Below are 15,858 nucleotides of genomic sequence, written 5' to 3' on the forward strand. Positions count from 1 at the left end.
GGAAAAGAACAATGTTAGGAGACTCACACTTACCAACTTCAAAACCTGCTACAAAGCTGTAGCCATCAAGACCTTGTGGTACCAACATACAGACAAACATGACTCTATGGAAAAGAACTGAGAGTCTACCTAATGCACCTTTACATTTACGGTCCAATTGTCTATCATCTGGGCTGTTGGAAAAAGTTCCATGGGGTTATAAAATCAAAAAGGCTTGAACAAGGGGCACTAGGATGACTGGATGTCCACTTGCAAAGCCATGAATTTTGACCCACACTCCCAAGTCACACTGTAAGCAAACAGTGACTGAAAGTGATGAAGGACTTAAAGAGCCACAGCTATACAACCCAAAGAAGAAAACATGGGTATAAATCATCATGACCTTGAATTAGGCAACTATTTCTTAGGTACACAGCAGAAGCTCAAGGAAACAAAGAAGAATAGGTAAATTGGACTTCCTAGAGTTCATAGAATTTAAAAGCTTTTGTACATCATTGGATTCTATCAAGAAAGTGCAAAGACAACTGACAGAATGAGAGACAGTTTTGCAGATCACACATCTGGCAAGAACACATGAACGTTTCTTAAAACTCCACCATAAAAAGACAAACATCCCAGGGAAAATGGGGAGAGGACTTGACTAGGCATTTCTCCAAAGAAGATGCACACATGGCCACAGAGCCCTTGAAGAATTTCTCATCATCATTAGTCAGTAGGGAAATGCCAAGCAAAGCCATAATGAGTTGGCTCTTCACATCCACTAGGATGGCTTTAATTAATAAAATGAAAGTGAACAAGTTTGGCTGAAGATGTGGGGAAATTGGAAATCTCCCATTATACTGGTGGGAATATAAAATGGAACAGTCTCTGGGGGAAACATTTTGGCAGTTCCTCAGATAGTTAAACACGGAGTTACTGATTAGCCTGGTAATCCCACTCCTAAGTATATATACCATGAGCAATAAAAACGTGAATTCAAAAAAATTTTACTCAAATGTTTGTAGCAGAATTGTTTGTATTGGCCAGAAAGTACAAACAGCTCAGATGCCTTCTTGCTGATGAACGCATAGGTAAATATGGTACTACATCTAGCAGAATATCACTCAATCGTTAAGAAGAACATAGTGCTGATACATGCTATGTCAAGGATGAATCCTGACAACATCATGCTATGTGAAGAAAACAGTCACAAAAGGCCACATATTGTATGGTTCCGCTTATATGAAATGTCCAGGATAGGCAAAGCCATAGAGACAAAAAGCAGAATAGTGGTTGCCAGGGAAAATGGGGAGTGATATAAAGCTCTTGGAATCGGGTAGGTGGCATGGCTGCACAATCTTATGACTGTGCTACATGACCACTGAATTGTGTACCTTAAAAAAGTAAGTGCTGCAATGTATATCTGATATCTCAATTCAGACACAATCGGCCAGTCTTCCTCTTTGAATTTCAATTTGTTATTTTCTTGAGCATCTTTCCTTTATCAGTATGATCGAGCTCCTTTATGCTTTTGAACACCCCTATTTTTCTGCTTTGAATTTGGGTGAGCATGAATGTTCATGACAGACATTTTTGTTTTCACAACATCTTTCTTCATCATTACAGTGGTCCTCATTCTGGCACGTGCATCCCAGAAAAAGAGCAGCGTAGGTTAAGAGGTGGCATTTTGTGGCCAGCGTGTCTGTCCTGTGGTAGTAATGGAGACCACCTGTTCTTGTCCCACTGCAGGTGCCTGGAGGACAACCAGTGGAACTACATCAGAGCGGGTCAGGTCTTTACCATGCTCCAGGTGAGGCCTGGGGTTCAAGTGGGTGAAAGATGATGTCTCTAGGCCATTGGGAAGGTAGAGACCATGTGGCCTAGGCATGGAACTTGGGGCACCTGCCTCTTCTGACATCCTGACCCCTTCCCTCCAGAACCAGGGAAAGATACCAGGGGAGGCCTTCAAACAGATGTCCTGAAAGGAGCCCTTGGATGCCATCTTCCTCTTCATGTACATCGTAGTTTTCTGTCACCAACTTAAGTCCACGCTCATTGCTGGGGTTGCAGGTCTGGCTGACTAAGAAGTCAGAGTTAACTTGTAGGCCAGGTAACATAACCTCCCAAATGGCTAGTTGTTATGTGTGTTTTCCCCACCAAAGATGGCTGTTTATCTTTACAATAAAGCGTGATATTGCATGTTGTGTGCTGTGTGTCCTGGGTTTCTTCTCTCCTGATGCAGGCATGAGTCAACAGGGCCAGGACCGAAAGGCCCTGTGCACCTCCGCTCCCATCCCGTAGACCCTGGCTGTTCTTAAGCAGATCCATCAGGCTTGCTCCAAGACAGTTTGTGACTAAATCCTCATGAGAAAAGACACATGCTACTTCTAGTGATTGGCATTTGGAGATTGTGAGACTGTGCGATGCTCTCCCGGGAGGCCTGCAGAAGCAGCCATGTGACCTGTCACAATGGGGGCTTCTCAAGGGATGCTTTCTGGCTATTGAGGGCTGTGGAAACAAGGAATGATTGAGGCATGGAACAAAGCAAAATAGGGAGGTACTTGAGGGCTGACATATTTTACTTCTCTTTCCTAATATTTTTAGATTTTCATACACCATACCAGGTTCAGCTTTGTTTTTTGTTTGTTTTTTTGTTTTTGCACAGCTGAATAGGAATCGGGCCTCTCTGCATCTCTGCCCTAGCTTCCGTTTGTCTACCCCACATGCCTATCCCACCCTCTCCTCTTAGGCTGCTCTCCTAGGAATCTTCTGTTAGCACCTACAGTTGGTGTGGAAGGAGTAGTCCATTCAGGATGCCCAGCACATCCTTCACAGAATTGGAAGAAGATCCTCCATATCTATGACTTTTTTTTTTCTACCATGGATTGAACCCATGGACACTTAGCCACTGATCTACATCCCCAGTCCTTTTTTATATCCTATTATATTTATTTTCGTTTTTATTTTGATACAAGTTATCACTAAGTTGCTCTAATCCTCGCCAAATTACTGAGGCTGGTTTTGAACTTGTGATCCTCCTGCCTCAGCCTCCTGAGCCACGGGGATATGTCCATGTTCTTTAGTCGTTTCAGACACTCATTTTTACCTCCATATGACAACAGCAGTAGCCCAAAATCTCATTTTGTGGTTAGTTTTGTGGAAATTTTCCCAATGACTGATGGTTGGCAGTTCCAAATTTCAGGAAATTATTAAATATGACATCTGCCCAACTTATTGCCCACACTTCTGGAATGCTTTTACTTTTTTTGGATATCAAAATAATAGTAATACAAACTTTTCAAGTTACAATCTTAGAAATGATGACACCTGTGAAGTACCACCAGTTGACAATAATTCCTGCATTTTTTTTATGTTTTGGCAGAAGTAACTTGACACTTTCCATTCATGATATATGTTTATATTAGGGAGCCACATATCAGAGAAAAGAGTGTTTTTAAGTAGTATCAAAATAGTAAGTATTGCTTCAGAATAAATGTAAGAAATTATAAAAATTTTTACCCTGAAAATAAAAACATCCATGACAGGACACAAATATATATAAATGCATCACATGTTAATGCATCAGAAGAATTAACAGTAGTTAAAATTTCCAATTTATCTATTATAATGCATGGCACAAATTAATATTATTCTTAGCAAAATTTCAATGAAATTCTTCATCAAAATAGAGAAAATTCCTACAATTCATTTGGAACCATACACAACCCCTAATAGCCAAAGCTGTATTGAGAAACAATTTGGAGGTTTCACACTTTCTGATTTTAAATTATATTGCAAAGTTGTAGTAATCAAAACAGTCTGATACTGGCATAAAACATACAACAAGAGAACAGAATAGAGGGCCCAGAAATAAATCTAAATAAATATGTTTGCCTAACTGACAACTTCACCAAGATGATGTAATTGGAGAAAGATAATATTTTCAATGATTCTGGGGGAAGTTTATTTAAAACAGTTAAACCATAATCATATGCCGTAAATAAAAATAAATTCAAAAATGCATTAAATCCTAATATAAAGCCTGAAACTATAAAATATCAACAAGACAAATACAGGGAATAGCTCCTTGACTTTTGCCTTGTCATTGATATATTGGATGTCACACCAAAGCTCAGACTAGAAAAATAAAGAAACTATATAAATGAGACAATATCAACTAAAAAGATTCTGCACAGCAAATTATACAATAAACAAAATGAAAAAATTAACATACAGACTGGGAAATTATATTTCAAACCAGGTATCAGATAAATGTAAAAAAAATTCTTACAACCAAATAACATCAAAACCAATGTGATACTTAAAATTGGTAAAGGACATAAGAATTTTCCTCAAGTAATGCATAAAAATGAGTCAACAGGTATATGAAAATGTGCACAACATCACTAATTGTTAGGGAAATACAATTTAAAACTATTATGAGATATATACTTATTTTGATGGCTTTTATGAAAATAACAAGACAATGTGGATAAAAGGGAACACTTACCCTGCTGGTTGGAATATAAATTCTTCCAGCCATAATGGAAAATAGTATTGAGTTTTCTTTAAAAAGTTAAAACAAAACTACCATATGACTCAAACTAAAAAGTTTCTTCTCAGGAAAAGGAAACAATGTTAGGTGAATAGAGAGGCTATATCTTGGGAGCAAATATCTTTACCCCTCACACATCAGATAGAGCTCTAATCTCTAGGGTATATAAAAGAACAAATAACCCAATCAACAAATGGGCCAAGGACCTGAACAGACACTTCTCAGAAGATGATGTACAATCAATCAACAAATACATGAAAAAATGTTCATCATCACTAGCAATTAGAGAAATGCAAATCAAAACCACTTTAAGGTTTCATCTCACTCCAGTCAGAATGGCATACTCATACACTGCTGGTGGGACTGCAAATTGGTGCAGCCAATATGGAAATCAGTATGGAAATTTCTTGGAAAATTGAGAATGGAACCACCATTTGACCCAGCTATCCCATTCCTCAGTCTATATATACCCAAAGGACTTGAAAACAGCATACTACAGGGACACAGCCACATCAATGTTTATAGCAGCACAATTCATAATAGCTAAACTGTGGAACCAACCTAGATGCCTATATATATATATATATATATATATATATATATATATATATATATATACACACATACATACATACATACACACACAATGGAACATTATTCAGCAATAAAAGATAATAAAATCATGGCATTTGCAGGTAAATGGATGGCATTGGAGAAGATAATGCTAAGTGAAGTTATCCAATCCCCCCAAAAACCAAATGCTGAATGTTTTCTTTGATATAAGGAGGCTGATATAAGGAGGATAGTAGAGGATAGGAAGGGCGGCAGAATACAACAGACACTAGTATGGCAGTATGTAAAAAAGTGGATGTGGAACCGATGTGAATCTGCAATATGTATACGGGATAAAAATGGGAGTTCATAATCTGCTTGAATCAAATGTATGAAATATGTCAAGAGCTTTGTAATGTTTTGAACAACTAATAATAAAAAAAATAAATAAATAACAAAAAAAGAGAACAAGTGTTGGTAAGAATAAGAAAAGGGATCCTTCTACACTGAAGCAGGATGTACTGCCCTTATGAAAAATACTATGGAGAATCCTTAAAAATTAAAAGTAGAACTACTTACTATAGGACCAGCAATCCTTTGTCTGGGCACACACCCAAAGGAAATAAAATCAGCAACTGGAAAAAAAAAAAAAAAGGAGGCTGATTCATAGTGGGATAGGGAGAGGGAGCATGGAAGGAATAGATGAACTCTAGATAGGGCAAAGGGGTGGGAGGGGAAGGGAGGGGGCATGGGGTTATTAATGATGGTGGAATGTGACGATCATTATTATCCAAAATACAGGTATGAAGACACGAATTGGTATGAAAATACTTTGTATACAACCGGAGATATGAAAAATTGTGCTGTATATGTGTAATAAGAATTGTAATGCATTCTGATGTCACATTGAAAACACCTACAATATGACTCATATACCCCTTTTAGAATATACACCCAAAGGAAATTAAATTATCATTTAATAAAGACATCAGCAACCCCTTGTTCACTGCAGCATTATTTACAATAACTGATATGGTAACAATTTGCATGTCCATCAACAGATGAATGGATAATGAAAAAATGCCTCTCTCTCTCTCTCTCTCTGTGTGTGTGTGTGTGTGTGTGTGTGTGTGTGTGTGTGTAAGGCCAGACCTCAGTCTTATCTCAGTCATATGGGTTTAATAGGCATTCCAGAAAATTGAGAGGTAAAAAGTGACCCGTCTTCAAGTCTATATACTTAAGATAATATACCTGGAGATAGGAAGTTGAGAAGTCAGCTCAGCCTTCTAAGACTATGTGATCAGAAGAGATACCAAGAAGCCAAAGACAGATAATGGAAGGTCACTAAAACTCACTGAGAACAGAAAATACTCTGTTCTGTTGTGAAAATCATATTAAGGACTCGCTCAGATGATAAGGGGCATATGCCAGGTGGTGAGGGACAAGCCCACGCATAGAGAAGCCACTAAAGTAACCTACAGTTCACTTTATTTTATTAGCATAGAACAATCACAACCAAAGGCAAAGATTTAAGTTGGTAATGAAACATTCATTGTATGGAAAGGCATGATGAAGGAGAGCACAGACACAAATAAAAATTCTATTTTTTATGCAATGATATCAGGAGACTAGGTTGCTGCATAAAACACAAATGCCATAAAAGCTATACACCTTTGTCTTTTGCTTGAGGTAGCCTAGGATTTCTGTACCCCACATACTCTCTCCCTGTGCTCAAGTGTAAGAATAGTCTTGTCCCTGTTGCACTGGTGCATCTGCCTGATTCTTCTAATACTCAACACAAGAAAGCACAGAATTTGTAACACATAGAGCTAAAAATGTAGCTCAGTGGTAAAGCCCTTGAGGAGCATGCATAAAGCCTGTATCCCCAACATCTAAAAAAATAAGAATGTGTATATATGGATACAAATATATATGCACAAGCATGTGCATGTGGACACACACACACACACACACACACACACACACACATTTTTCAGCCTTAAACTATTGTGGGAAACAGACCAGTTGAGAAGCAGCAAGCAGAACTCAGAGAGGAGAAATCGAACTTTATTTTATGCCAGTTGTCACAGAGGAGAACAAACCCCAAATCCTGAACTCTTATCCAGTTTCTCACAATATTTATAGGTTACTTTGTGCCATAAAATTTCTAGTCTACATTACAGAAGGCCTTGCTCAGGGTTTCTAGTGGGAAGTGTGTTTACAAAAGCAAAAAGCAATGAGAAACCAGCTGTCATAGGCATGGATGAATCTCTAGCTTTTTGTCTAAAGCATCTCACAGGGGTGTTTACATTTAAAAAGGGTAAAGTCAGACTCTTCAGTCAGTTATTTACAACCTAAAGTCAGAATAGGAACCCATGGTTAATTAGGCTTCCTGGAGAAAAGCTCACAAAAGGGGAAGGGAACTGACCCTTTCCCCACGCAATGTTTCTCACAATAACATTCTTGTAATTTCATTTTACAACCAGGTCTTGTTTTGCCATCTCATTCTCTCCTTTGATGAGTTTTTAATGTTTTTAGGAGGCATCACTTCTGTCCATGTCCTCTAAGTTAAGCCACTGGTAACTCTGGAGGACCATTTGTAACTTTATGGCCTCCAGGTGGTAGGAGACAAATCAGGTCAGTATGTTAAGGATTCAGGGACAAAACAGGAATGTCAGGAGGTACATGACAGAAAACAGACCTATACAGAAAATAAGAGTATTCCAGTTTTTGCAGTGTGTAGATTAGTCAGCTTCCAGAGTGACTAAAGTAGGGCCCCTTTTTTCCTCGGGGCCCCTTAGGGTGCAGCTTGTTTATTTTGAATTGTCAACTTTCCTGGTGCAGCTGGATTGGGAATGAACTCCCAAACATATGGGGTTGGTCTTACCCAGCAGCAATGACTCCAAGGGGCCAAAAGTAGGGGTAGATAAAATGACAGTGAATAGACCCCTCCAGAGGAGGTTTAGGGGTTGGACATTCCATTCTTTTACCAAAATAGCATCCCTTGGTTAAAGGGATGGGAAAATGTTTTTCAATTTTTAGATCTTCTCATATAACTCTTATTATGGAAGAAGGGCACCCATAAAGAATCTCATAAGTGGAGAATCCTGTCTGTATAATAGGGCTAGAACTAATTATTAACAAAGCAGTTGGCAACATATGATCCAGTGTAGGTGGTTTTTCTGATAGAGTTAGGTGGTTTTCCTGATACAGAAGTTGAAACTTTTAGGTGATATTTAACCCTTCTACATCAATTGCACCACATTATTCATGAATGCCAGCCCATGTGCCTCTGTACTTTGGTTATAACTCCTTGCAAGTGTTCAAGAACAAGTTGGTTAAAATTGACTTTGTCCCTATCTACTGTTGAGAATCTGCTGAGCCGGGTGCGGTCATGCACACCTGTAATCCCAGTGGCTTGGGAGGCTAAGGCAGGAGGATCAGGAGTTCAAGGCCAGTATCTGCAAAAAACTGAGGTGCTAAGCAACTCAGTGAGACCCTGTCTCTAAATAAAATGCAAAATAAGGCTGGGGATGTGGCTTAGTGGTCGAGTACCTGTGAGTTCAATCCCCAGTAACCCCCCCCCCTCCAAAAAAAAACAATCAGCTGATGGGAACTTGGAAGAAGCCTCTTAACTTCTCTAGTGCTATCTGCTAGGATAGATCAAGGTCTTCCTGATCATATGTGGCTTTCTTCGGAAACATTAAGGGACATTTCCCTCTCCAATGATCCTCCTCTTTGCAGAATGTACACTGGTTGCCTTCCTATTTTCTAGGGTCCCATTGATCCCCCTGATGCGGGAGTCATGTGGCCCAGAATTGTAAAGCCCTTAGAGAAGTCCTATCTTTCTCTGGGCCCGAGCTGACTTCAGAGGGCAAGGACCAAATATTGGCTATTTTCCTTGGCCCTTTTTCTTTTCTTTTTTTTAATATTTATTTTTTGGTTGGAGTTGGACACAATACCTTTATTTTATTTATTTATATGTGGTGCTAAGGTTCGAACCCAGGGCCTCACACGTGCTAGGTGAGCACTCTACTGCTGAGCCACAACCACAGGCCCCTTTTTTATTTTTTTCACATTAGTCTCCATGTTTTGGTTTTATTCATCTGGCAGGCCAGGTTCAGGAGTACTGGGTTTTAAATTTAATGTCTAAAATTTTACAGTTATTTATCTCTTCCATTTAATTGAGGTAATTATTATACCTGAAGTCAGCCTTATATTTTATCTAGTGATTGCTCATTATCTCAAATTAACTCAGGTTATTAAATTAGAAGTTGCATTTCTGGAAAGCACTGAAAGACAACAGTTATAAAATTTACAAGGAAAATACAAAATGAAATTAACAAGAGTAAAATATATATTTGATTTGTATAATATCTATAAACTAAGAAATGCAATTTTCATAATCCCAAACCTATACTTATCTATATATTATATTCACAGTTTATTTTAAGATCACAGTAATCCTTATTAAAAAAGTCTATTTCTTGAGCTTAACTTCAAATGAACTTGAGCTGTTATCTTAACAAGGAATAAGGTGAGAGTCAGAGCCTTAACTCAAGTGAGGTGGCCTCTAGACAAATCTTAGGTAAGTTGTTTAATTTCTGAAGCTGATCTCTTCCTCCTTTTAAAATATTATTTTATAAAGTTTTCATATATTGTTTCTAAGTATGTTTGAACATTAAATTAACATTATCCAACATTACATCTGAATCATGAATCAAACAATCTAAGAGAGCTTATAATGCCTTTTGTGGGAAAGTGGCAACATGTCTTTATATCCCATATTGTCAACCTTTAAATAAACCAGGCTCTCATTTTTACCTTCCAGAAATGCATCCAAGTTTCCATCCCAGTATAGAGTAACACAAAATTTTATTTATAACTTATTAATGACGGGTTATTTTTATTCAATTACAAAATATTAAATGACATAAATAATTTTCCAACTGAATTTGTTATTTTTCTATAAGTCTGTAAGAGACTACTGCTATAGAAAACTTCATTTTGGAGAACACCAGCTTGATAAAATGCTATTCTAAACCTTATATTTTAATGATTTGAAACTTTGGAGGACATAAATACATCTAATATACAAAAAAACCAGTAACATTTAGCATCGCAATCACACTGATGCTTTATATTAACCAAGTTTAACATTTAATACAAATTTAGAATCTATAGTATAGTGTAATAATCTAAAATGACAGTTTTTTAAAACTAGAGTTGTACAAACCTTAATCCCTTTAATATTAGTTCCCCTAAATAATAAAACCTAAAAGATACAAGAAATTATCTTGATAGATAAGAGCAGATTAATGTTTAAAGAAATCCTTGTTACTTCAACACATACAGAATTAAATTCTGGTATATATCAGTGCATTAATATTTGACCTTAAGAAAAAACCTTAAGTAGCTTTAACAGATTGTGCTAATTACATCCAACAGAATCACACAATCTTTTTTATATTTACCATTCACAAACCTTCTGTAACTTACTTAGACATTCTACAACTTATTTATATACTTAATTTTCACCTCTCTTTCATCTTGGACTTTAGCACAAGAATATTACTTTACCAGACAATACTTTCTCATCAAGAAATATTCCCTTTACTTTCTAATTTTCCACACTAAAATATATGTGCATACCTATAACTTTCTTTTTTAAGTTTTGAACCCTTTTAAAATTTATATTCTAAAACAATCCTTATGAATATTATCTAGGCATTTAAATTACAAAACAAATTTCATCCCAGGAGAGGGTTGGACAATCCAGCATATACCAAAAGTGTGCCTTAATATTTTTTCTCCCAGGTTGCATTCAATGGGTTGAAACACAGGATTTTTTTTTTTTTGGTGGGGGGCGTGGTTATTGAAGATTGAACTCAGGGGCACTTGTCCACTGAGCCTATCCCCAGTCCTTTTTTTGCATTTTATTTAGAGACAGGGTCTCGCTGAGTTGCTAAGCATCTTGCTTTTGCTGAGGCTGGCTTTGAACTTGCGATCCTCCTGCCTCAGCCTCCTGAGCTGCTGGGATTACAGGCATGCACCATCACACCCAGAGAACACAGGATATTTTTTGAGCCTGACCTCTCTCCCTTATAATTATCCAATGCCATCAACATTTAGTGAGTTCCCCACTGTCAATTGTACCCAGAGTCTCTTTTAGGTTCCTTTCCTTGCATGAGGCATATTGGTATTCAATGGAGTGCCGCAGTCTGGCTGGGCACAAAAATAACTGGGAGGTCACGAGCCACTTGTAGGTTCAAACAGGAACTACTTTATTGCCAGAACCCCACAGGAACTGTCCAGAACTCTCCGGAAACCCCGCGAGAACCAACGGGAACTCAACGGGAACTCCGTGAGAACTCAATGGGAACTCCGTGAGAACTCAATGGGAACTCAACGGGACCGCTGCGAGAACTCAAAAGTAGCGGGCACCCGAGGTAGCAGGAACCGCCTTATTGCTGGACAGCAGAGGTCTATATGCACAACTGAATACACAGCTTGTTTCAATTTAGCATCATCCAGTTACAGCAATCAGTCATTATCTTAATAATTATGCACAGCTTAACTTAATTATCATCATCTTAATGGCTCGCTGGCGTTACTTCTCAACCACTCCTTCTGGCAAAATGCCAGGCGCCATCTTGACTTGGTTGTGGCTCTCAACAATGGAGGAGGCCCTTTCCTTTAGGCTTCCTTGAAGATTCCTTTTTAGAAGCTTCCAACAAAATACAGTTTGACCTTAGTTTCTGTCTTTTTCTTTTCTGGGTGTAGTTGTTTATCCTGCCAGTTTCCCCACATATTTGGTTTGATGAGATACTGTTATAGCAAGGATTGCTTTGCCCCAGTGACAGATATCCCCTGGCTAAATGGGGTTTCCTATGATCTTTAAAAGGGAGACTCTTTGTATCCCCAGGTCATAAACTAATATCCTTTATGGTCAGCAGCCTCCAACACCCATGGGAAAAAGGGGCTGGAAGTCAGGGTGGAGACTAGGGTCTCTTTGTACATCTTTTATAGCCCAGGAATCTTTCCTGTTTTTTTTTTTTTACAGCCCATGTCTGGTGTCCCTGACCCACAGCAAGGTTATCTGTTGATCTGCAACTGCCTGGGGCCAGGCTGAGAAATAGCACTGAGACTGCCAGCACTAGGTTGAAATGATTTTAAATCTTTTGTAACCCTTTCTTTTGATGTCCTTCATAACAGAGGAGGTATCTTTTGACACCTTCCACTGAGTTCCTAACTTTTCAGACTATCATGCAATTGCATAAAAATGCCTGTACATACAGAATCTTCCATATACTTTATACCCCTGACAGACCAACTCCAACTACAAAATTGTGTAATAATCCAGAAAAGATTATTGTACAGTAAAACATATTTCTATTAGATAGGTTTATAACTATAAATGGCTCATTCAGCCAAGATCTTTCTTTCCAAGAGACTAACAGTAAGATCAATGTAAAATGGCCCATGTGTTAAAGGGCCAGGAACAGATATAAAAAATAGACAAGAGAGGATCACTGAAACCAGGGCTGACAGACAGGAAACTTTAAACAGAGCCTTGAGGAGGCCTGAAGTTTGAGTCAGAATACTCAGGGCCTTAGGAGTCCTGAGTCCAAATAAAACAACCATATTTTATCATCTTTTGATTTCTTTTTCTTTTATCCTAGGACTCTAATATATTAATGTGTGGGCTTGCTCTCATCCAGTGAGGAGGTCCACAGAACAAGGTAGAGGAGAGTGTCTGCGGAGTCACTAATGAAGACCTCGGGAGAACAAGCAGGAAGCAGGTCTGATTTTATTGTGCAGTTACCATGTATATACTCAGGCAGTAGCTAAGCAGATTATAGGAAGCCACCAATGCAATTTCTGGCCAACTGTCCTTGTGGAGACCAACTGAGGAGCGTACTGTGGTTCAAGCGTTGGAACTGCAACACATGGCCTCATGCCCAGGGCTGTGCCTGCGGGGTAAGTGGTTTGCCACTCATGTGCCTAGCATGAAGGGAGTGGTTTGCAACTCAGACACCTTTAATGTATTCCATGTATGCAGTACTCCATGCATCTGTCCCAAATATTAACATAAGGCCCAGAGGGCCATCTGATAATTTTGGTGTCTTTTCCCCTGCCAGCATTCTCTTTCTATGTTTTGTTTTTATTATTATTATTTTTTAATTTAGAGGGTCAACCTCCCCCCAACAAGTGGTTTCTTGCACTCTTTCCCATCCTGCTCTCTTGAGTGTAGTCTTATTTCTAAGTAAAGGCTTAATTCCCCCTTATCCCCAGTGGGAGCAAAGAAGGAAAACCATAGGAAGTAGGGTGTCTCCATCTGGTTCTCTTATCAGGCATTTGCAAAAGATTACAGGGTGGATTCCTGCAGTTTGGAGGCCATGCCTGTATTGTCCCAAGGCAGAATGCAGACCTCCAACCATCCTTAAAATGTTCAGGAACCTGGTCTAGTTGGCCTTTTAGATATCCTTCACTTGTCCCTCCTGTTTTCTAGCATTAGGGAGGAACTTGGCAGAATCCTAGAACACAAGAACAGATACAATTGTCATTTATGTCCCATAGCATTTTGATTTAAAAGTGATACTGTTTTTCCTCTTTTCCCCATGTTCTACTCAGTGCTGGTGTCACAAGACAAACAAAGGGGGTCACACAAAGTACTCACCTAGCCACATCCCTGAAGGGAGCTTAGATGCTGACTAAAGGCATCTAAACCCCAGGCCTGGTCCAAGGTCCTATTAAAGGATGTGAATTGCCATTATGCCATATGAAGTCACCAAATAACCGCAGTTAGGACTCACTCACACTCCATGGTACAAAGCTGTGGAGCCACAAATAGTTTCACAATCACTCACACATGCACCCAATAATTTAAAATATTGTCTTCCCACTTTCAGAGTCCTTTATACTGATGACCCCTTGTGGGAGTCCCTGATACTGATTCCCTCTTTATGGGTGGCTGTGGGAGGTGATCAAACTCCCTTTCTGTCCTATAGATAGGCCTCACTGAGGTCTTGGGGCCCAGGATTTTACCTTTATCCTGATGATTGTGCCAGAGTTGGTCTGACTCTCCAGGGAGTATGGGTGGTGATTGTGCCACAGAGGCACATGTCTGCAGGTGAAGGACAACCTGAAACTATCGGGTGGTGCTGTCTTGTTTGATTTAAGGGGCATTGCACACTCCAGCATAAGCAGCCTACCACACTAGTGGCTCAAAGGGCCAATATAGTTATTGCATCCCAGTCAGGGAACCAAAATGGGGTGGGAAACAGATCAGTCAGAGAAGCAACAAGCAGCACTCAGAGAATTCAAACTTTATTTTACATCAGGGGCTCCAGAGAACAACCTCCAAATCCCAAGAGATGATTCATAGTTTCTCACAACATTTATAGGCTATTTGGTACTATAAAATTTCTAGTCTACATGACAGAAGGCCTTGCTCATTGAGAAGTGTGTTCACAGAAGCAAAAGGCAATGAGAAATAAGCTTTTTTCACAGGCATGGATATTTCTCTAGCTTTTTGTCTGAAGCTCTCACAGGGGTATTTACATTTCAAAAGGGTGAAGTCAGTTATTTACAACCCCAAAATGTCAGAGTAGGAACCCATGGTTAATTAGACTTCCTGGAGAAAGGCTGACAGAAGGGGAGAGGAACTGATCCTTTCCCCACACATTGTTTCTCAAAATAACGTTCTTGTAATTTCATTTTACAACCAGGTCTGGTATTGCTATTTCAAAACAAGAGGGGAATCCTGCCATTTCCCATAATTTTAATGGACCTGGAATATATTGTGGTAAAGGAAATATGCCAAAGAAAGAAAAATACTAATGCATGTTATCACTTATATATAGAATCTTAAAATAATAAAGAGTGGTTATCAGAGATAGGATAGAAGGAATGAGGAAATACAGGTCAAAGAATACAAACTAGATTTTCAAGAGGCCACGTGATAGTGAACAGAGGCAGGAGACTAGTATCTCACAAAGGAAGTTTCCAGCCTGACATGGTATTCATCTATTGTGCGGTCCAGAGTGCACCTGTTCCAGAGAATATATTGTGCCTAGGGGAACCCAGACTGGGAATACTGAGGAGAGAGAGCTTCCTTTGTTACTGGTATCCCATAGGAGCAACTGGGAAGATGCCAGTAACCAGATTGGTGCATCTGAACTCCAAGTCTGCTCCTAGGTAATTCACATCAGTGGCTATGGAACACTGTGAGGCCTGTGGAAGTTTAGACTCCTCACCCTAAAAGTGGAATTTTCAGGAGGCCCCTGAGACCCAAATATCCAGCAAAAATTGGTCTCTGTCCAGCAATAGGGGATGTGGATCAAATCTCAAATAGCCACTGACATAATTCCAAAGGTCAGCCAAGATTAACCCCAGCTGCTGAAACTTCCACCTTAGAACTAAGCTGATATCAAAAAAGCATTGGAAGATATAAATTTTCAGCACTCCTCAGTGTATCCCATCCTATACTGTTGAGATAGGAATTTAGGATAAGGAGAGAAAAATGTGGAATCTTAAGGGAAATACCCTCAATCCATTGAAATGCAAAATTAAGCCTTTGAGATACAGAAAACACAGCTGCAAACCTTGGTCCATGCCCTTTTAAAATGAGGGAAATACACAAGCCCAGGAAAACTGGCATGAAATTGTGAGCTGCACCCTGGATTCACCTCCAGTCTGGTCCCTGACACAGACCTTCTATAAATAACGAATCCCCCTCAGCCCAAATCAGGGCTACTTCACACTCTTGA

The 15,858-nt window shown here is 39.1% G+C and overlaps 1 protein-coding gene across 2 annotated transcripts in view; it reads left to right on the forward strand.

Annotated features, from left to right (window-relative positions):
- Positions 1–2,140, forward strand: part of LOC139703375 (nuclear RNA export factor 2-like) — a 33,922-nt gene extending 31,782 nt beyond the window's left edge. For both annotated transcript variants that reach the window (XM_071606894.1, XM_071606895.1), the window contains exons 20-21: positions 1,729–1,789; positions 1,917–2,140. In XM_071606894.1, the coding sequence (XP_071462995.1) occupies positions 1,729–1,789; positions 1,917–1,961 (106 nt within the window). In that variant the 3' untranslated portion in view covers positions 1,962–2,140. The remainder of the gene's footprint in view (positions 1–1,728; positions 1,790–1,916) is intronic.
- Positions 2,141–15,858: the final 13,718 nt, after the last annotated feature.

Source organism: Marmota flaviventris, chromosome X, assembly GCF_047511675.1.
Source record: "Marmota flaviventris isolate mMarFla1 chromosome X, mMarFla1.hap1, whole genome shotgun sequence".
Taxonomy (NCBI): domain Eukaryota; kingdom Metazoa; phylum Chordata; class Mammalia; order Rodentia; family Sciuridae; genus Marmota; species Marmota flaviventris.